This window comes from Temnothorax curvispinosus, unplaced genomic scaffold (genome assembly GCF_003070985.1).
Source record: "Temnothorax curvispinosus isolate PA1 unplaced genomic scaffold, ASM307098v1 QBEX01001173.1, whole genome shotgun sequence".
NCBI classification, from domain to species: Eukaryota; Metazoa; Arthropoda; class Insecta; order Hymenoptera; family Formicidae; genus Temnothorax; species Temnothorax curvispinosus.
The window spans coordinates 336412-358526 of NW_020210953.1; the positions used below are offsets into that span (position 1 = coordinate 336412).

The following is a 22115-nucleotide window of genomic DNA, read 5'->3' on the forward strand; positions in this document are numbered from 1 at the left end:
GTGTGACAGGTGCGTGCAATTAAGTACATCTCAGACAGGATATAAAATCAAGGTCTATTTTAGAATGGCATTATTGTTATCTCATAAAGTAGACAAGACGGTATAGTCTCGGGCAGATATCGTATCTCATTATACAGCAATTACATCTCGTTTTATTAGCTCATCACTGCGAAAAGCAACGTGAAATGTTGAAACTGTAGCGGATTTAAAACATTGTAATACCTATCATATGCAAACAAATAGGCATAAGTAGTCGAGTTTATTTTACTTCATATTATCATGCTCTTGTTGACGAGTTGTAATTAGAGATTTATAATTCCCGCAAAAGGCGTCGAGCGAAAACTCTCGGGAGGAAAACCCACAGACAGAATAAGCCGGCAGAATGCGCCGATCGTCATTCTTGGATTGTAACTGCGACAGGCGCAACCGATCCGAGTGAAAAAGCACGAGGTGCAGAAACAACCAACACAGTACTCGCTCGCGCCTTTTCCTGACGAGGTCGAAACGGACGCACGTTCGTTCTGCGCGTTCACCAAGTTGTACAGAAATGGCACGATACGTTGAGGACGTGTACTACGAAACTGCCATTAAACTGACGCGTGAAGCTGCCCAGGTGAGCATACATCTCGCAATGTCATCTCTGGTCAGAGTGAAGACTCCACGACCCACGTGGTCACTATCAAACGAAGCGTCGCTAAGCAAACTAAATATGCGTATTAAGCGTAACGCTATTGAGATCGCTTGTCAGTCGATGTGACATTAGGAAAACATTGCTTCATACATGGTTACATATTTGAAGATAACGCGACCAGAAAGATTGTAACATTATTATGATGTCAGATATAAAATCTCCTAGAACATGTGTGGAGCCGAATATATTTTACATATCATAAAGAGGCCCGGCGTATCCACATTTTAAACTTTTTAGGAATTTTACGCTGTCATTCTAATCTTTCGTTATTACGTAATATTGTAATAAAATTTCTATGAAAATAATTACTAATAATTCCCTGTGTCATATGTGATTCATAACTACGTAGTCATATGAATAAAATAATTAAATAATAATTACTTGTAAAATAATATAACTAATCCCCCCTGACGTTGGTTTTCGTAAATTTTCACAAATTTTTATTCGCTCTACAATCAACAGGGTTGATTTATTAAAAATAATCTATGTCCACATAATTTTATCAAAATCAATGAATATCAAATATTATTCAACCAACAATTATTTATTATTTCGAAAATTAAATTTAAAAAAGATAAAGATCCCAATGATGCTTACGATAAATAAAGAACTTGTTAAATGTTATCGTGTTTGTAGCGATAAATGATCCTACGCTGCGCCATAAGCAATTTTTCCGTATACTTGAAACAACAGGAAGAATATGCAATGCAATGTAGAGTATCCAATGCAATGCAATCCAATCCAATCTAGTTGATATCGTCCCTCGAACGTATCTAGCATCGAGATATCCACCAACGGTATCCATTTCGAGGAGTATCCTATCCTCGAGATACTCTAGACTTTCTCTGATTAACAATATACAATTATTGGCCCATTTGAAAATGCGGCTGCTACGAAAGCGACGAAAACGTAGATTATTTCCTCTTTTCACGCAGCGGTAACGCACCCTTTCTTGTCCTTTCCTCTAATGTGTAAACTTCAGTATAATGTATTCCTCGCTATATGTATTCCTCGCTGCGTTAAAACGTCAGGTGATTTATAATTTGAAACATTTGAATATATACAGGAGAGATAACAAAGAAAAGATTTTAACGAGAACAATCTTTTGACATGTAAAACAACACAAACGTGAAGGAAACACGCAAGAAACTTCTGTAAAGTTAAAACGGAATTCCGTCGTGCAATTTGTGAAATGCCACGAATCAAGTTCGTCTCTAGTATAAATTGTACGCGTTTAAAATGTTGAAAACGCGTTTACCTCGCAAATATAATAATCGTCTTGCTCATTTCACCCTTTCATCTTTCATTTATGCAATATTCGACAATCTTTCAACGATTTAATGTAATCTGTCTTAAATACGAAGTATTATTTAAGATTCTCCGGGATTCCATCAACAGTCTCAAACACATCGATGAGAAATTGGGCGATTGGGATCTCGTCACCGAGTACGACCGTAAAATAGAGAATGTTATCATCGACGAACTCAAACGCGCATTTCCAAATCACAGGTAAATAGACATTTCTCAAACGGCGCGTGTCATCTGACAAAAAGCAAATAATGCACGGTAAAATTAACGCAACTGTACGGTCATACGCGTCAGGATTATCGCGGAGGAGTCGACCGGCAAGGACCTACCGGAATTAACGGACACTCCTACGTGGATCATAGATCCCATCGATGGCACCACCAACTTCATCCATGGATTCCCGCACACGTGCGTGGTTATCGGTTTGGCCGTGAAAAAAGAAATGGTTCTTGGTATCGTGTATAATCCGATTCTCGAGCAGCTATTTACGGCGAGGAAAGGACGAGGCGCGTTTTTGAACGGGAAACCGATCCACGTGTCTAAAGTACAAGGTAACGTAATTAGTCTCTGCAATATTTCATGAGATACGCGAATGTAAGCAAAAATGACAAGAATGTGGAGGATGATATATGATACCGCGCTTCCTGCGCAGTAGCAAAGAATTTACTCTAGCCGGTCCCTCACGTCTGAACATCTCGGAACAAAAGACGGATTTAATGGTTTTATATTAATATTGTAAATGTAGGATAATCAATGTCCTGCTGCTAGAAAATACAAAAAAGATACATTGTATTTGTATCGCATCTCAAGCTATTTGCCTCTCTTTACCCTCAAGCTATAGAATGACAGGTATTATAGATCGACACTTGTTAATAGCCGCATTGCAACATGCTAAGTATGTGGTGCGGTAATGATCTAGAGAAATCACTGCTTACACTTCAGAAACGTATCGCAAGGATAAAGTTAGAAAGCGTCATTGTATATATGAATGTTAATTGCCCTAATTCCGCGAATGTTAATATACACACGCCGAGACTTTGCAGACTTATCGAAAGCTTTGGTCTGCATGGAATCCGGTTTCATAAAGGTAGAGGATTTACGAGAGAAGACGATGGAGAGGATCCTAGCTGTCGTTAAAGCGGCTCAGGGGTAAGTCTCAGCTTGTGACAACCAGGCCACTTTACCAACTTGTTCCGTTTTCTCGCACTATTTATTTCACCTTGAAGCATTCGCACTCTCGGCGTGGCGGCATTAACGTTATGTTACATCGCGCTCGGGATCGTGGAGGCCTATCACATCGAAGGTCCCGGCATTTCGACGTGGGACATAGCCGCAGCGTCGTTGATTATTTCGGAAGCGGGAGGCGTCGTCGTAGACCGCATAACAGGTTGTGTTATTATAGCCTATATGCTTGTTATACCTTGCCGTCATTTAAACTGAGGGTCACAACGGTAGAGAAAGTAATATAAGTCGTAAAATGTATCAGTTGCATTTTAGAAAAAGATCTCACTCACGATTTTCATAAATCTTATGAAAAACACCTGTGCGTACAAAATTTACTTGTGCTTATTTTTATTTGTATGACTGTGCCATTCCAACCGTGGATTCAATTATCGCCTGTTTCGCTCCAACACGGCTACCACACATCCTTCGTTTTTTTTTTATTTCAGGCAAACCAATCGACATTATGGAGCCACGTGCAGTAGCCGCGTGCAACGACAGGATCGCTCGCGATGTCGTTAAACTCATCCGTGAAGCTGATCAACGGGTGGAAATGAGGGCAAAATAACGCCGACAATTTTAAAATATATGTATTGACAATCTCTGTTATGATTGAACTGCTCGCAATACTTGTAGATCTCAAGTTATATCATGAATCAGAAGAAAGTAATAGACCTTTCGAAGGGGTATTATCAGTTAGACAAGTAGAAATGTATTATCTGATTTGTGTAAATGTAAACGGTAATAAATCCATCTCAACTGATAAATAAAATGATTAATCTCCTCAGTCGTATTTCTACAAACCGTCTACATATCTCTTTTCGGAGCTATATATAATAATCAATTTTTAAAAAAATAGACAATTACATAGTACCAATGTAAATATGGAATATTTCATAAATTATGTTCGCAATTAGAGACGCACGAAAGAGACGATTTTACGATCTGTTTTTTCCTCCACTAATAAAATCTGACCACTTAATGACCACCGAAGTCCTCTGAGTGGAAAATTTAAAGCGTTCTCCGCAGGGAAAATCCATGTCCCAGGATGTGTCATCTAATTATAGAATCTACTGACGAATGCGGAAAGGACAAAAATAGCGCGATTTTTACGGAAAGTCAAGCGAAATCATGATTAGGATGTAGACCTCAGATTCGCTTCGGCGCTCGTGCGTAATCAACTTACGACAATGTACAGGTTTGCGCTCTGACGTCATATCGCGAACGGCATAAAACTTTCGCGATCAGATAAGTTTCGGCCGTTCCTACCTACGACGTTCATTCGTGCATCCGACCTGGCACGTTGACAGCGTCTCGCGGTACATCAGTCAGTCGGCGCCCTGATACCGAGTCGACGAGTATTTGCAAAACCGAGTTGTGCAAGTGTTTATAAACTCCCCGATCGTTCTCTGTTCAATCGTACCAGAAAAGCAGGAACAATTGGTAAAGATGTGCGAGTTAAATAATTTGGACGAATACTACAGAATCGCTGAAGAGTTGGTTTTGTATGCAGGAAAGGTGCGTTATTATTCAAAAAAAATATGACAAGCGAAAGCTCATATTGCGAGATAGCGCGATAGCTAGATATTCATGAGATAGCTGCCAAGTCACGAGATATTAAGATTGACTTGATTCAATCTAATTAATATTTGTTTAGTAAACATTTCGATGCAAATAAGATAACTGAATTATCAGATATCAATTATCTGTGTTTGAGAATTTCAGTATGCTATATAGATGTAACTTTTATCAGTTGTACATTTTTTTATTATATGGAATTAACTACTATTATATATATGCAATTCTACAAATTTTCCACTATATATATATGTATGTAATAATAGTACAAATGTGAATTTGAGATTGAGACTAAATTATGAAATTTATTCATATTAATCAAATTATTTAGTAAATTATTATTTAAGTTTACGTTCAAAACACATACAGATTGTCAAATCATTTTCCGATTAATTTTCGTGATTTCACGATTTTATATTTTTCTTTTTCATGCATTAGAACATAAAAATTTAATTTCATTATAGACATAAAACCTATCGAGAACTCTTTTAATAGATTCATTGATCCAATTCGGGATTTTTTGTTAACAAAAATATTGGATATATTAATTTCCGAGTTATAATTAGAAAAGAAAAACTTACCCAAAAATAACAAAACTATATTTTTTAGCTAATTTTTTCAATAGACTTTAATAGACTTTAATATCTATCTACTTTAATAGACTTTAATATCTTAATTTGGAGCATAATTATAAAGATATGCGATACAAAAAATTGGAAAGTGGCAACAAATTATATTTTCACTAAAAAAAAAATAAATTCCAAATTGATCATATCTCTCATTAAAAAGACTCTCGATGGTCAAATATTCATACATGGTTCACTTTTCCCGATAAAAAAAGCGATATTGAATAATACAAGAATTTACACGAAATGTATTGAAAGAGGATTTCATCTTTTACAGATAATAGAAGACGGTATCAGTTGTAGAAAAAATGTCAAAAGTAAGGGGATTGACTGGGATCTTGTCACGGAATACGACCGCAAGATAGAAGATAAATTAATAAAACAATTGTCCATACAGTTTCCATCGCACAAGTAAGTTAGTGCAGCGATTAATAGACAGTTAACTATTAACTGCCAATGACAAGTCAGTAACAAGGTGGCTGTAACAAGATTCAATCTTTCAGATTTATCGGAGAAGAAACGGCAGCGAAGGAAGGCTGCCTACCGCAACTGACCAATGATCCTACGTGGATAATAGACCCGATAGACGGTACCACCAACTTTGTACACCGGTTTCCACACACGTGCATCTCTTTAGCGTTATTAGTGAACAAAAAAGCAGAAATCGGAATAATATACAATCCCCTTATGAGGCAATTCTTCTCGGCGAGAAGACACTGCGGTGCCTTCCTTAATGGAAAGCCCATAAAAACCTCTCACACGAAAGGTAAGCCATTCTATACACTTAAAGTGTTTTCGTATTAGAAGCATGCATACAATAGTATGTTTCAAGCAACGTGTAATAGCACAGAAACATATAAATATAATTTTCACATATTACTACATTACTACATTATGGCCTTGCTGAAAATGAGTGTAAGAAATACATCGTTTTACGGTCCAGTGGAAGGTTGTCTAATATCCATTAAAACCGCAGACTAAGCTATATGTACAATACATCAGTTAATGTTGCGTCCTTCATAAAGTAATCACTTTCAAAAGTCAGATAGCTATAATATGCCTGTTTGCTAGATCCACCCAAATAATTAGTTTTAATATGTAAGATACTTGGAACGTAATATGTAATATTTCTATTCTTTCCAGACATATCTCAATCATTAGTGGCCATGGAACCGTGGCTCGCAAAAGATCCTCAGCATTTGACCAGCGTGTACAGCAGAATGCACGCTTTAATACAAGGCACTCATGGGTAATGTATTTTTGAAAGACATTTTAATTGTGTGTTAATGTGCGTATATATTCCGAGCCAATTCCGAGATACTTAACAAAAACTTGCATTCATCATTGGCACATGTAGTGTACATTGCACTATAATAATGCATATATGTATATGTATTATAAATCAGCTCAAAGACTATTAATAACAAATTGTTTCTCTTTTAGAATAAGATCGCTAGGAACAGCAGCGCTCACATTGTGTTACGTAGCAATGGGAGCTGTGGAGGCATATCATATTGAAGGTATAGATGCTTGGGATGTTGCAGCAGGAAAACTAATAATCGAAGAAGCAGGTGGAGTTGTGATAGACACCACTGGTAAATATTACTCTTTTGTAATTTTTGCAATCCCATTTTGTAATCCCATAATTATCACGAATTTAGTTTGCCGATTATTTCGATTTTAAAACTTGCTAAATTTTATTTTATCATATTTAAAAAAATCTCTATTAAATACCGAAAATTTACAATTTACAGGAGGAGAACTGGATCTAATGACCCCGAGGGTTATAGCGGCATGCAATCAGCAAATTGCACAACAACTTGTGGATCTTATTAAGAAAGCTGATTCCGAGATACTTAACAAAAACTTGCATTAATTATTGGCATATGAGTGTACATTGCATATCATGTTATAACAACACATATATACATGCTATATGCAAACTTAAAAACACAGTATTATACTAAATGTGGTTTAAAGCTGTATTAAATTTACAAGATTTAGAAGATTGTATCTCAGGACTGATATATTATGTACTTCCTTCTTGCACTGATAGTTACTGTACATTTCAATAGTTATATTAGAATTAAAATAAATAATAAATGTTCTTAATACTGATAATAAATAAATATCAAATTTATATCACATTGACATTCAACACACACACACAAACACACACACACATTAATTCCAATCAATCAATACCATAATAAAAAACTTCTCTTCACTCTTACCTCATAATATATGCCTGTACATGCACGACTACTAACTGTATTATATGACCAAAAGGTATGGTCGAAGGCACCAGATTCCTTCTGATCTTTCCAAGAAAAAAAAAGAAAAAAAATGCACTAATAAAACGTAACTCAAAGAAAAGGAGATGGATACAGTTATCGCAGCCTATATAAATCATACCTGTGGACCCATATTAGGTGGCATTTGCTGCGGGTGGGGTGGATAACTCTGCTGCTGAGGTGGCGGTTGTTGCGACGGTTGCGACATAGGTGGTCCTCCTGGCGGGCCACCTTGATAACCTTGCGTCGGGCTGTGAGGATGATGCTGCGGCGGTCCCATCGGACTGCCCTGTGCATTGGACGGGGACGGTGCCTGTTGCGGAGGGCCCATCGGGCTAGGTGCTTGTGGTGGTGGCATGGGTGAGGACTGCGGCGAAGGACTCGCCATATTATTACGTTCAAAAGGTTTCAGTTTATCTATAAGGATCACTTCCTGAAAGTCACAACAAAATGCAAACGTTAGAATTCGTCACAACCTATCTACGAGAAATGAGAGAAATCTGACTTCGCTCAAGCAATAAGTGCTCTTAATAAGTGCCAGTGTGTGGAGCACTCAACAATTCAACTACTTCAAACAGATACACACTTGGGCGAGATAATCTCACGTTCGAAAGACACCACGGCTCGCTCGAGGGAGTTTTTGCATCCAAGAGACCTTACGACAGAATATTCCACCTCTCTCTTTCCCTCTCACACTCTCTCTCTCTTTCTCTCTTTCTCGTCTTTCGATGTCGAAGGCGGATTGTTCTGAACTCGAGAAAGTCAAGCAGGGCGACGCACCGCGCTCGAGAACACCGCGCCGATCGCTCCGGCCACTTGGCGACAAATAAACGCTATAGTTTCCGCGGCTGGAGGCAACAAGCCGAAAGGTAAAAACCGGAGTAGTGGCTGACGAAGCGCGGTGTTCAGCGCGGTGCGCGCATCCCGTTGGAATCCAACGGTGCCGCCCGTCTCCCGGGGGGTGCCGCTCTACGTACCGTTCCGGACGCTCCACGTTATCGCGGCGACCAAGCCGGATTCATTGCCGCGTGTGCCACCGCACGCGCGCACTTCTTAACAGAGATATACGGGGAACGCACGAGAGTTTAGCTACGTTGCGCCGAACGACTCCGAGAAACGCACGCTGTCGGCCATACTTCCACTCTCGGCTCGCCGTAGAGGTTCGCTTCGCCCAGCCAATGGCCGGACATGGCGTTCGCGTCGCTTCCGCAGCGCGAGCCGACGAGAACGCGCGGGCCGAACAAACGCGAGCCGAGAGCTAACGGAACGTTCTCCGGCGCGGCGAAGATACGCATCGCAAAAAAGTATCAAAATATGTACGCGAGATTTCGAGCAAGGCGGCGGTTAAACCGCGTTATCGAGTAAAATCTTCCGTGATCTGTAGACACAATTCGAGGGCGACTTTAACCAAACTCCGATTAAAGAAAACTCCGATAACGATAGTCTTTGTAGCTGCACGATGTTGTACTCGCTGCACTCAAAATAGAGTAGATATGCAAGTTGACGTTGGAGAGAAAGAGAGGAATGTACAAAAAATACAAATTATAAAGAACAGCTACATATTTTTATCCTTCTCTCTATCGTCCAATTACATATACATATATCTGTCTCATTGTAAGTGCAGAAAATAAGCACCGTAGTGCAGCTGCAAAGAACAAAATATTTTGCTCACGTTGTCACGAGACTGTCACGCAATACGCATGCTCACGCAGCGGCAGTGTGAGTGAGCAGAGCAACACAACCACAACAAGATGGCTTTGACGAGGGAGCTCGGCGGACTGTCAACGCGGTTGTTGCGAAACAAAGCGTGTCTGTACGCCGCGGTGAGATGTTCTTCCGACAGACGTAAGTAACTGTACATGTCCACTTCAATTTGCTTCTCATCACGCTTCGTATAACGAAGCTGTTGCTCCGCCGAGTACCGCGATGAGGTTAGGATTGCTGTTATTATATAATTTAAATTGTCATGTGTATCGTATTTAGTGGAAAATATAGAGTAAAACTCGATGTAAAGACGCGTTGTAGGAACGCGTGTATGAAAACGTGTGGGGAAATCCATAAAGGAATATCATTGGAGAATTTATCCGAATAATCACGTAGCGAGGATGAAACTGACAAAGTTCCGTATACTGTTTGCCATCAGCGTATCCATGGAACTACCTCTGGAGGCCGGGGAAATATTCGGAGAAGGATCATGACAAAATTGCCGAGAAATACAATTTGCATCCGAAGGAGTATAAGCCTTATCCAGACGACGGTAAAAAATTCACCGGTGATTACCCGCAGCTGCCCATGGTAGGACCGGCCGCTAAAGACCCGTACTATCCATACGACATACCAGTATACAAGAAAAATTATCGTGAGACGGTGAGTTTACGTGTGTACGAATTTACATACCTCTGAAATTTGTCTATCACGTTCTCCAAGCGTCCCTGTGTTTTCCTTTCCAGCTACACGATCAGTTTGAAATTATGGGCGAGGATCGCTTCAGTTATGGCTACAACTACAGGATCAATCTGTATGTGGGAACGGCGATATTTTTTGCAACTATGATCGCTTGCGCGACGATCACTTACTTGTTAGAACCCTATAAGACATTCATACCAAGAGTCAGTACTTGTCAACGGTTACAAATCGGTGGTTAACTAGATATTTCGGTACTTTATGAATACATATGTTTCAGATGGAGCAACAGATGCCGAAGAAGGGTGTAGTGCATTATACATTTGAGCCAGCAGATTCGTGAAGATGGGACAAGTAGCCTCGATTAGACAACAGATTTAAATACAGCAGTGTCTGATATAATATATGAACATATGAGTTGTAATATATGAATTAAGTATATTTATATTACAACATGTGTCTTTATTATGTTTCTGCAACATCTGAATTTTCATCACTCGTTATAACTTTAGTTTCTTTTTTCTTTCTCTATTTGTATTATAGTCTTCAATCTCCATTTTATGGAGAAGCAATAAATTGCTAATTAATATTTTATCAAGATTAATTAATTTATAGGCTCCAACTCGATCCCAATTTCATAATATTTAGCGAAATATAAAAAAACTTAACATTTTCTACGATAAATGACGTTCCATAGTCCATAGTCGCAACTAAGACTTGAAGATTTTAAAAATTCTTTAAAACTCAATTTCTTTAAATATCTTACTATCGCAATTATCGTTCTTCATAGACATTATTAGACTGATATCACGTCTATGAAAGCCTCTGATCTGTTAATTCGCTGATTTTATATATATATATAACATATATTTTTCTTTTTTATTGAAGGTAACCGAGACTGGCTACAAAATTGGTGGAAGTACCATCGACTAACACATTTTTATTTCATTTCTTCGTACATTCATTACAAAGAAAGCAATAACATTTCACCCAAAAACTTTTTACGCATACAAATCGTCAATGTGTCCGGTAATACAAAGGAAGGAGGGGAAAATATATCCGCGCAAGATATCTCGCAAAGGGACGATTGAACATTAATCGCATCGACATGGAAAGATCGCCCAAATTGTAAGGTATCCATCGTACCGTGACGTACAATGTCGCGATGTACGACCTGCATACTAAAAATACAGATAGAAAAATATGACGATAGACTACGGAATAAATTGTATAATGTATACGATGAAAATACGCGTGTGAGCATGACTGTTCGATTTTTGTGTATGTGTGTGTGTGTATGTGTCTCAGTTAAAACCTGCCACGGCTGATAGTTACGTAGCGCAGTCAAGAGGGACGTCGCGGAGACACTTAGTAATATCACGTTACTTACAAATGATATGCTTGATCAATTCGCTTCTGTTTTTTTTTTCCCTTTCTCAATAATCACCCCGTTATGGTGCACGACAGTTTCGTTAAATCCCTGTACGAGACACATATTATTCCGTAAGATATTGAACGGGATACTGCGTACTCGACAACCTGCCCGCCTTCCTCTCGACGTCTAAACAGTTTAAAAAGTACGCCCTGTACCCTTCTGACAGATACACGAATATTGAATGTACGCGTATATCGCGAGTTATATAAAGATTCGACGCCGTCGATCGGGAAACGATCGAGGGAATGGCGTCGCGATTGGATCCCTTATATCGCGGTGTGATTATGCATTTCAACAAATTCCAAAGCCAAAGTCGTTTGGCGATCGCTACGAAGTAGCTGTACTCGTGTGACACAGAGCCCGAAGGAATTTTCCTGTTAAATGCAGCGAGATATTGCTTATATTCGAAACATGAGCGCTCGATTTTTATACCGCTATGCTTTCTCTTTCATTTCTCTCTTTACGTACAGACTGAAAATTGCTGATGTTTTATTGACTATTGTTCCACGGATACACTGGACACATGCTCAGATCTGTATCCTTCACGTTGAATCGTATGCGCATCTTGAAAAGCCGATTCTTACGGATTGTAATTAGTTTTGTATCTTTAACTGAAACAGCTCTCAAGTTAACAATCTCGGCTACTTGAAATGCACGTGATTCGTTTTCTCTGCACTCTGCGTGTGTGTCTGTGTGTTTGTACATATGCAGGATGTTTCAGAAATGGTTCGTCAAACTTTAAATAAAACCTTTATTCTATTCATATAAGGATGGGAAAAAGTTCCATCGTTGGAAAAAGTGTGGATTCCCTGGAGAAAAAATGTCTTACAATTTTTCATATTATTACATAACCAGAATTTATATACAAATTTTCAAATTTTCTCAAAACGCTCAAAAATTTTTCAGAAAAACTCAGATAAAATAATAATAAAATATTTCAGATTTTTCCTGCCAACATATTTTTTTATTAGAAATCTGAATAAATGTGAGAAAATCTATGCAATTTATCAGAAATTTTTATACATCCAGATACTGAAATGTTCCGAAAATCCAATTATGTTTGAAAGTATCTGAGAAATTTTATATATTTTTTTAAAATTTTTCACAAGTCGCAATTCTTACAAAATTTCTGAGAAATTTTTTCACCAGGGTTCGGAAACGCTTCCTTTCTAAATTATAAATATTTTTTGTTTACAGTAAAAATCGGTGAAAACACTTCGTTAAAGAAATTGCTAGAAACGACTTCCTTTCGTCTCACACCAACCTCTCACAGACTAAATCATCTAAAACGTTCAAAAATTTTCGAATTTTCTCATAAGCGATAAAATATTTCGAAGAATCTCCACGCAGTAACAAGAATATCATAGACGAGTCTTAAAAAAATATCTCCCATAAACAAAAATCCAAAGGATTTAAATCGGGAGAACGTGCAGACCATGTAATTGGTCCCCATTGGTCAATCCATCAATCAGTACATGATTAAAAAATTTTGCTGTAAACAAAAAATAACTCGGATAGAAAGCGTTTCTTAATTTATGTTTATATGATTTTTTTTCATGATAAGAATAAGTTCCTAAAATTTGACCACCTATAATTTCTAAAACATCCTGTATGTGGGATATATATATATATATCATAATTGTGCTTGCAATTACGCGGCGTAACCAACCAAATCAATTTCTGGACCGTTAAAGTTGTATTATTTCAGACAGTATCTTAATACACACGTCTCACTCGCTCTCCTCCTCCTCTAATATTCATCGTCCTATAAGTAGCGTTTTACGGATATGTCGTGTTTGTCGCTGCTGGCAATAAATACGAAATAAATCAACGAGAAGCGTCGAGACGTACAAACGGGATACGTACTCCTATAATGTATACGTGATACTTTCCTAAATATTTACCGTGAGATCTACGCGAGTGCAAAGTTACATACATGTAATCTTTCGACGAAGGACTTGGTAAAACACATCGATAGCGATTATTACGGATATATTATGTTTCGGTTTACTTATCGGTATTCGCTACGGGCGAAAGACGCGGCCAAACCGACGCGGGATACGACGGCGAGTGCGAGTGAGTTCCTTTACGACGAATCGACGGAATCGCGACCGTCCTCGCGAGCCTCCCGTGTACGTTCCCCGCGACGGTTCCATTCGCCTTCCACTTCGACGGTTACACGCAGAAGAACGTCAATTCATTTGTTCGGCGAGAGTTATTTGATTCAATTTCATCCGAGTTTCGAGCCGCGCGCAAAATTCACGCTCGGCCGAAAGAAAAAGGGAAGCCCATGCGTAACGGTAGGGATGGCCAAATAATTCCGACGCGAGCCCGTTTTTCTACCGTGGAAAAACCTATCTTCCTTTTTCCCTCTCTTCTTTTAGAACTTCGAACGCTGAAGTGTACGTTTTAAATATTGACAAAGCAGTTCGTTCTGTATTGTTAGACTAGATTAACAACACATACGTATATATATACACAATGCAATAAATATTGTACGATTGATCTTCGAGTGTTGCAAATAAGCCTCGCCTTAGAGTCCGAGTATATGCAATAAATTACACATGTTCGATTGTAATTTTTAAGTTAGTAGCGATCGCTCTTTAGAGTCCATTTCCGTTACAGACTGTTCCTTCGAAGCTAAGACATTCAGCAAATGATAGGAAAAAAAAAAGAAAATACAGATCACGTTACCCGCCTACCCTAGTTTATTAGTCGCGTATCGAGCGTAAGAAGAAAAAGCAATTGCAGCAATTGTTCTCTCCGTTTTCTTAGCAACTCAATTTCTTACTCGCGAAGCAGCTTAATTGCCTATCTAAAATCGATAAATCGAGTCTAATTTCTTCGTTGCACATTCAATAGATTCATCTCACTCGTATTTTGGTAATGCAGTACTTAAAATTATATTTTTACTTATTCGTATGCAATATGTAAAGGGGAAATTCTGCCGATAGTCTTAACAAAAATCTTCGCGCGATTATAGAAATTATGATACAGTCCCGGTACGTACCTACAATATTCTTAGAAAGGCTTCCTCGACTATCACCAGAATTTCCAAAAATATCGTACAAAATATTAACATCAGTTGTATATCAACGTCGGAAGGTAAAGATGTCATTAAAAGCCTACATGTAAAAATATAGCTGCCTTGAGAAAATAATCTGACAGAGATAAAAAGAAAGTAGATAAAATACAAGTCGACTGCTTGTGATCGCTTGTCGTCCAACTCACAATTGAATGAAGATAAAAAAAAAATTATGCATGTGCGAACCTAACATGACATCACAATGATTCTCGATCAACTTAAGAATTACTAGCTCAATGCACTGTACATTTATATACGATTACTGATATAATAGTAGATACACGCGCGTAAATTCAATTATGTGTACAATTAAATTATTTACAGTGTTAATAGATCTCTGCTTACTTCTACATCAAGTAAATTATTTGACATCAGCTGAAGTGGACAAAACCATAAAACGCACGTTCGCATTCACTCGCGCATGATGTGAACCAAACATTTTACGATATATATATATGGGAGTAATACTAATATATATGTACTCTATCGCTACTTACGTACTTACATATCATGCGTGTAGCTAATTATATCTCCAAAAGATTCTACAATTTTACATTGCCAATAAGTGACATAAATAAACAAAATATTATATACAATTTCGCTTACACATATTAGCCAATTTTATCACATTAGTTTTTAATCAAAATTTTCCTTTCTCCATACGCAGTTGCCATAAATATCAAATAAATGTAATCAATTGTCAAGGATGAAGAGATCAGATTATTCCTTTCTATCTAAATCTGTGGATAAAAGTTTACATTGTAGAATTCAGCCTATTGACACTAACTTTTATATCTATATATATATATGGCAGCCTTGTAACTACACTCTTAAAACCTCGCGTATCTATCTTGGCAATTAATTTGTCTGGATTGTTATTACCCGTGTTTTATACTAGAACATCAATCGTTAACTAAATGTTTAGGCCCTTTTTGTTGCTGTAGGTATCACTAAATATTATAAATCTTGCTATTGTACATGCGTATCAAGAATTAAGTTTGAGAATCAGTAAATTGTAACTGGTATGCGTATACTAGCTATTATTACAAAAAAAATCAGTAAAGCATAATTTTGCCAAATAATAAACTGAAAAGGGATAAAAAGGCGGATTCATTCGCTTGATTCACTCTTTAAGACGAGGCACGCAAATTGCTAAATTATTGTATGGCAACATCTCTCACACTGTTATATCTTAAGGTAAAAGCTGTATCGATACATGTTAAAAGAAATATAACAAAATACAGTGTGCTTTCAACGGTGACAAAATTAATTTGATTTTCTCCTTTGTTTTACAGAATGTATCATATAAGAGTTAGTGTTTCATTTTGAAGAGGTCGAATTGAGATTTTTTAATTGAAAGAACTGCCTATAACTATGATAAGTTATTGAGTTAAATCAAATTTGTATTTAATTTTTTGTTGCTATATACTTCATATTTAAATTTACCTAATCGCCATGTAAATAAATGTGATTTAAAGCTGAAAGCTCGGAGACCTATTAACAAGTTGCCAACAAAAAAGTGTTTTCTCTATCATCATATACAATAGTATATGTAACAGTTGCGCTCAGTCGTACCATGTGTCTCGATATGCGCGTGCTAGAGCGCAGACACGAGACTGCAATGGCCCTACATTAATCAACGTAATTGGTGTTCATCCTTGTGTAATCAACAGTGTTCTGTTGACGCTCGAAAATTCGCTTACCTACATAAAGCTAGAAATGGACGTTCACATACATCTAAATAAATTAAAAAGAAAAAAAAAAGAACACGTACTACTTTATACAATTCGCTAGCAAAGGCAAATAAATAAATTGTATCTTAAATGTATCTAGAACAGCTGAAGATCGGGGTTTCTTTCATTAACATTATGATAAACGTTGTTAAAGTTAAGTATAGATTGCATAACCTCATAGCAAATACGTTACAATGCACTGGGATAGAGATTGAATTTACCTAACATGTCGAAATTTTTTTCTAGTGGATCCGAGTTTTGACGTTTTGATCTCTGATTGATGCTCGCAAATTACTTTAGGTTGAATAACGCGTTATGTTATATTGAATGTTAAAGATAAAGTTCACAGTTTTGGATACTAAAATTTTCACGAGGTTTAATAATATAATAAGACACAACCTCACAGAGGCTGTACGAACGGGGTAGACTCGCTAACCCTTTCACCGCTCTTAGAGCGTTGTAGAAGAATTTCTGCCGTTCTTTTTTCCGCAAAAACGTATATACCTACAGTAATATAAACTTCCTAACTTCACTGTTTCAGCCTTTCGAGACGCAGGCAGTGAAAGGGTTAGGTATATTCTAGTTTTGCGACTGTGCTTTCTTGCCACCGCGTGGCTTGATGCTTTCGGAAATCTGCCACATTGCCTCCTCACAGAGGAAATCACTGAAGTTGTTGAAAAACGTCATAATACGTTCGTGTTTCTTGAAAGAGTACGTGCTGTAAAATAATAATTATACGCAATATGAGTAATTGACATTTATTAAGAATTTGGTGAGCAAAACTTACCCTTTCTTAAATCTTTTCATATTTTCAACAATATTAAATTGTTGCCATCTCTTGGAGAAATTTATAGTGCCATCTGGTAATAAATCGCTATTTCCAATATGCACAAACGTAAGATCTTGCAAAACAAGTCCGCTAAAATAAAATGCACGTACAGATAAATTTTTGATAATCAAAAAAATATATAAAATTTCTGAATAACAACTGTACTTATATTCTTACATGTAAGGAATACAGGGCGGTTGTGTTTCCGCTAGAGCTTGCCTATAAGCTCGGAAGCTGCTAGAGCTATCAATGAGAGCGCAATATTCTTTGAGACCTTCCGTAATGTGTTTTTGCCATTCAAGTCTCCTAATAGGTGCACTATCTAATGCAGATAATAATGCGAGATAGCTGTTAAAATTATTAATCTTCCTAAGATGCTTCATTATCTTGATAAACTTTACGACATATTTCTCCCTATCTTTCGCCTCATTTTCTAATCGATGTTCTAATATCCTAGATCGTGCCCAATATGACATTTTATTAAAATGTTCAGTAAATCTTGTGAGATTCGGACTTCTCTCTTCGTTCTGTTCTTGCGCCCAAATCAGTACTTCCGGAATTTCTATTTTCATAAACAAATCCGCATCAAGCAATGTCATTTGTTCTGCAATTTGTTCGCTTTTAAAATCTAATAGGGAAGCTTGTTTCGTTGTAACACTTAGAGACGAGAGAATTGGTTGTGCTGCTTGTAATTGTTTCATAGTGTGCTTCTCTAAAATTTTAACTCGCAACGCTTTGGCCATAGTGAGATCTCCGCTGCACACTAATTGCTGTGCAAATTCCATTAAAGTTTGCAGAAGAATATCATCAAGATCAGATATTCTGTAAAATAGTTAATTATATTATTATAAATCGCCGTCAAACTTTAAGAATGTAAGAGCATAATTAAATGTATATAATGGATTCTCTACTTACGTTAAATCACTAACGACTCTAACAAGTAAAGAAAATGCTTCACGCGCGGCTCTTTGTTTGACAACATCTGGAGAACATGAAAAACGTTGATGACGTCTATGTAATTTACGAATTAATTCTAATGGTTGTATGAAAGTTCTATACGTCGTTAAAAACGCTTCTTGGTACAGGAAATCTGCAAAAAATACATTATTTTTATTAAAATTCAATTCATTCACCTGTACCTCTAATATTTATCATTAATATTTATTTTTATATATGCAATGTATATTTTAAATATTTCATCGTCAATTACCTGATTCTTTTTCATCTATGCAGCATAAAAAGGTAAATAAATAATGTAATAAATAATGTTCAACAATTATTTTAAGTTTTACGTTTAATAAATTAAGAAAAAGTACATACCATGTTTATTTGCTTTTGTCGCATGGATTAATAATGCATCTGGATGTCCACCACGTATATCTGGACCTTCTTCATCAGACTTTTTAAATACTAAGTATTTGCTAATATCTAATTCATCTAAAATGCTATCATCTTGATCGATATCCCTTAATTCAAGAGTATTTTCATCGACTGATATGGAAGAAAGTGCGTTACTAGCAGGTCTAGACGATGGTAATACTGTGTCCATAATAACATTATTATTCTGAAAAAAAAAAAAAAAAAAAAAAAAATGACAATTATATTAGTACTTAATGCCTATTAGTCGTAGTTCCAGAATAATAGCGCAATAGTAAAATTATTACATTAATGTTTACCAATTTTACTGGAGTGGAAGGTGTAACATCTTTCTTTTCATGTGCGTACGCTGGCTCCTCTGTTTTTAGAGGTGTTGATGTCACGATAGGATCTGATTTATGAATACTCTGCATGCTAATAGTGGGTTTTGGTGATATTGGTGGAGGTGTAAGGTTTGATTTAATGGAACGAGATCTCTTTGGTGGTAATGCCGGGGGCAGACTAGAATTATTTGTTGTCTCTACTGAGCTCGGTGTCGTCGCAGTTGTAGAAAGGCTAGAAAAGATACGACTTCATGATAATTCTTTTTTCTTTAACAATGTTACTTGCCAAAATTTGTACAATAAAAACTTTTTACTCTCTGTATAGTAAAAGCAAATAATAAAAATATACAATAGATAAAAAACAAAAATCTACAACTTATATAATAATAATACCTTGAGCTGTCGTGTAGAGTAGTCACAGTATGCGTCATAAAGGAACACGATTGGGCTGTGGTAAGAGACATCTCGTGCTGCTGCCATTCTGCTTGCATCGAATTGTAAGCTGCTACAGAATGACGGGTACCAAGACCAGAGATGAAATCATTATTACTGTGGGAGCAGTTTCCGAACATCTCCATGTACGCCATAACTGAAATACGTACAAGTGAATGAATTAACGTGAATTTTATTAGAAAAAATAACTTTTGTTATCATAAATTATTCTGTGTAAAAACTGAATTTTTTTATAATACAATCGATGAATGCAAGCACGATGTATACCACAATAAAATATTAAAACACATGTGGTATGTGTGGATTGCAATGAAAACACTGATGCACAAGCAAATCTTGTATAATTGTTATTTCGATAAGCCACGTGTGTAAAAATGAAAAAGTTAAACTCACTGGAGTAAGAGTGGAACCTTTTAAACAACATCTTACGTGTTGCTGTGAATATTATACTTCAGCAATTTATGCTATTGTACAATAGAAACAGGTGCTCCAACAATTGCAGACTTAATTAAAAGTGTTATATAAGTTAAGAAGGCTTCACTTTAACAATTCTTTTACTTTAAATATTCACTGCATTTTTCAGCTGTAAGTCCGTTTGTCTTGACATAAAGACGGAAACTAAGCTTTAACTCTGTTCAACAGCTGATGAAGCGTAACTATTAACTGACTATTAGTGTAAAAGGTCAAATTAATTAGAAAAAGATCACGACGCCTACATACACTCGCCAGAACTGCCTTTCATTCATTTGTGTTGAATTATATCAACTCGTAGAATTTTTTGTATTTTAAATATAAAAAAATACGTGTGTTCCTAAATTGCATGATAAAAATGTAGTCTTTAATGTATAATAAGATCTTAGATCTTAGATGTGAATAGATCTAATGTAACCATAAACTGCAATACGAAATAAATAGTATCAACCAAATATGATATATATATATGTTATATTAATGTGGATGATATACATTGTACATTATATCAATCAAAAATTATATTTTTCGATTAATATAATATTTAGCATCATAGCTAAAACCACCATATTATTGTGTCTATGATGCAAATTAAAAGTAAGCCACGAATAAGCTGCAATTATTAATAAAAATTCAAGCTCAATATCAAACAATGTCATGTTGTAAAAATATCAGAGATAAAGGGATAATAAAAATAGAATAACAGTAAACATGCCGCAAGAGAAGCCTGGAATTAAAATCTGATATAAATGTGTGAAACATAGGATATATTAACTTAGCGTGAAAGTGTTTGCCAAGGGGGTAGTTGAATTGTGTGGGCAGGATCCCACTTACCAGAATATGCCACTGATTGGAACACTGAGGGATATAAAACATTGCATCAGTTTTAATTTACTACCAAAAAGTAGTTTGGAATATCAACTACATTGTTTTATTACTTGCGTGTTGATAGATTGTATTAATTAAGAATAACATAAAGAATTATTTATATGTTATAATTATTTTGCAAGATTATTACGTTAGCTCGCGAGTATTTGTTAATGTGGTATTTCTCAAAATTCGTGTGTCTTAAAATTGACAGTGAAAGAGTAAAGCACCAACCATCAACATTATCAAGTATTCTGCTGGTTTCTTTAATCTTATTGCCAATATTAATAGTTACTAAAAAGATTACTTACTATGACGCTTCTTTAGAGGCAGAGGGGGTGGTTTGTTGGCATCTGAACTATCTCCGTTACTAGTGTGCAAACTGCATGTGGATAAATGCTCATTTTCCGGTACATTGTCATACTGCGACGGTTGTCGTTCTTTTCTTCGCTTGGATCGCTTCTCTGGCAATGCTGGAGGCGCTCCGTTAGAATCGGATGGAACTATCGATTCCATTTCCTACATACCATAGACAGATTGAACGATTAAATTATTTCAAAAATTAAAGCACAAAAAAATAAGTAAAAGTAAAAATAAAATAAAACATAACAACACCCACATTTACCAGTTTCTCTAATAAAGCTGGGTCCCCATTTCCAGACACGTTAGTTGTGCTAGTAGTACTTTTGGAATTAGTCATCGTCTTCTGTGTAAAAATAGAGCCGTTACTATCCGATGATAATTTGGTCTGAGAAAACGACTGTTGCTGTGCACTAAACGATTGAGAATTATAACTAATGCTGCTCTGCTGCGACGATCTCTTGGATGCAGTAGTATAACTTTGGGATGAACTTCGTTGAGAATGCATAGAAACAAAGCCTGATTCCTGCGTTTGGGTAGACAATCGCTCCATCTTTCCTTCTATACCTAAAACAAAATAAATTCGAAACCAAAATTATTCAGAACTATCTAAAACAAAACAAAAATCGCAAATTAAGTACACAAAACTTGTTAAATTTTTCTTACGAAACAACATTTTAACATTTTCCCAACTAAAATTAGATCTACGTGACATTTTATGAGGTATCTATGATAGCACTATAATATGACGTGAAAAAGAAAAGAATAAGATTTCGCTTGATCTCGCTGTGCTTTGGGCGAAGATCTATAAGATACTGTTTATTCACGCGGCTGGAAGGTCGATGCTACCTACGCAACTTGTTCCACTAACTATTTCAAGAAATCTTGCGTAATTTTAGCTCTCGCGTTTTTCCTTTCCTTTACTGTTTACAAATAATTAGGAACTCTTTAGTAAATCAAAGAATTATACAACTTAATAAATAAAATAATAAATAAATATAAATGTTAATTTGTTACTAAAACAAATTCTTCACTTATGTTTAACTATTATAACTTCTTAA

General features: G+C 36.4%; 5 protein-coding genes across 22 annotated transcripts in view; 3 read left to right on the forward strand and 2 right to left on the reverse strand.

The window, feature by feature from the left end:
* Window positions 1–8884, reverse strand: part of LOC112461087 (ATP-dependent helicase brm) — a 23875-nt gene extending 14991 nt beyond the window's left edge. For 2 of the 4 annotated variants that reach the window (XM_025026181.1, XM_025026166.1), the window contains exons 1-3: window positions 8696–8884; window positions 7840–8151; window positions 7659–7739 (exon numbers count right to left, since the gene is read on the reverse strand). In XM_025026181.1, the coding sequence (XP_024881949.1) occupies window positions 7659–7739; window positions 7840–8106 (348 nt within the window). In that variant the 5' untranslated portion in view covers window positions 8107–8151; window positions 8696–8884. Of the gene's footprint in view, window positions 1–7658; window positions 7740–7839; window positions 8152–8304; window positions 8450–8695 lie in introns of those variants that run through there. The other 2 variants (XM_025026168.1, XM_025026177.1) reach the window with 2 other exon arrangements.
* Window positions 348–4007, forward strand: LOC112461109 (inositol monophosphatase 2-like). The gene is made up of 6 exons (XM_025026202.1): window positions 348–613; window positions 2067–2200; window positions 2294–2550; window positions 3043–3148; window positions 3226–3386; window positions 3670–4007. Exons 1-6 carry the CDS (start codon window positions 548–550, stop codon window positions 3786–3788), a joined length of 843 nt encoding a protein of 280 aa, XP_024881970.1. The 5' UTR covers window positions 348–547; the 3' UTR covers window positions 3789–4007.
* Window positions 4476–7564, forward strand: LOC112461102 (inositol monophosphatase 1-like). Its single transcript, XM_025026188.1, has 6 exons — window positions 4476–4738; window positions 5702–5835; window positions 5928–6190; window positions 6568–6673; window positions 6868–7019; window positions 7179–7564. The coding sequence occupies exons 1-6, from the start codon at window positions 4670–4672 to the stop codon at window positions 7298–7300; spliced, it is 846 nt and encodes a 281-aa protein (XP_024881956.1). The 5' UTR covers window positions 4476–4669; the 3' UTR covers window positions 7301–7564.
* A 546-nt stretch (window positions 8885–9430) lies between the features above and the next one.
* On the forward strand, window positions 9431–10566 carry LOC112460936. The gene is made up of 4 exons (XM_025025893.1): window positions 9431–9563; window positions 9862–10085; window positions 10169–10327; window positions 10402–10566. Exons 1-4 carry the CDS (start codon window positions 9470–9472, stop codon window positions 10462–10464), a joined length of 540 nt encoding a protein of 179 aa, XP_024881661.1. The 5' UTR covers window positions 9431–9469; the 3' UTR covers window positions 10465–10566.
* A 5606-nt stretch (window positions 10567–16172) lies between these two features.
* LOC112460752 (guanine nucleotide-releasing factor 2) overlaps window positions 16173–22115 on the reverse strand; it is a 58855-nt gene continuing 52912 nt past the window's right edge. For 9 of the 15 annotated variants that reach the window (XM_025025597.1, XM_025025679.1, XM_025025653.1 and 6 more), the window contains 11 exons: window positions 21314–21621; window positions 21006–21213; window positions 20662–20685; window positions 19297–19492; window positions 18868–19135; window positions 18524–18767; window positions 18414–18428; window positions 18119–18293; window positions 17381–18025; window positions 17162–17293; window positions 16173–17092 (listed from right to left, as the gene is read on the reverse strand). In XM_025025597.1, coding sequence (XP_024881365.1) covers window positions 16954–17092; window positions 17162–17293; window positions 17381–18025; window positions 18119–18293; window positions 18414–18428; window positions 18524–18767; window positions 18868–19135; window positions 19297–19492; window positions 20662–20685; window positions 21006–21213; window positions 21314–21621 — 2354 coding nt within the window. In that variant the 3' untranslated portion in view covers window positions 16173–16953. The remainder of the gene's footprint in view (window positions 17093–17161; window positions 17294–17380; window positions 18026–18118; window positions 18294–18413; window positions 18429–18523; window positions 18768–18867; window positions 19136–19296; window positions 19493–20661; window positions 20686–21005; window positions 21214–21313; window positions 21622–22115) is intronic. The other 6 variants (XM_025025618.1, XM_025025626.1, XM_025025643.1 and 3 more) reach the window with 6 other exon arrangements.

Excerpts from the sequence above, each read along its gene's own strand:
- LOC112461109 (XM_025026202.1), top strand. The coding sequence starts at position 548 with ATGGCACGATACGTTGAGGACGTGTACTACGAAACTGCCATTAAACTG. Across the intron at positions 614-2,066 it reads TGACGCGTGAAGCTGCCCAG|ATTCTCCGGGATTCCATCAA; the intron begins GTGAGCATACAT and ends GTATTATTTAAG. Across the intron at positions 2,201-2,293 it reads CGCGCATTTCCAAATCACAG|GATTATCGCGGAGGAGTCGA; the intron begins GTAAATAGACAT and ends CATACGCGTCAG.
- LOC112461102 (XM_025026188.1), top strand. The coding sequence starts at position 4,670 with ATGTGCGAGTTAAATAATTTGGACGAATACTACAGAATCGCTGAAGAG. Across the intron at positions 4,739-5,701 it reads TGGTTTTGTATGCAGGAAAG|ATAATAGAAGACGGTATCAG; the intron begins GTGCGTTATTAT and ends CATCTTTTACAG. Across the intron at positions 7,020-7,178 it reads AGTTGTGATAGACACCACTG|GAGGAGAACTGGATCTAATG; the intron begins GTAAATATTACT and ends TACAATTTACAG.
- LOC112460936 (XM_025025893.1), top strand. The coding sequence starts at position 9,470 with ATGGCTTTGACGAGGGAGCTCGGCGGACTGTCAACGCGGTTGTTGCGA. Across the intron at positions 9,564-9,861 it reads GAGATGTTCTTCCGACAGAC|CGTATCCATGGAACTACCTC; the intron begins GTAAGTAACTGT and ends GTTTGCCATCAG. Across the intron at positions 10,086-10,168 it reads AGAAAAATTATCGTGAGACG|CTACACGATCAGTTTGAAAT; the intron begins GTGAGTTTACGT and ends TTTCCTTTCCAG.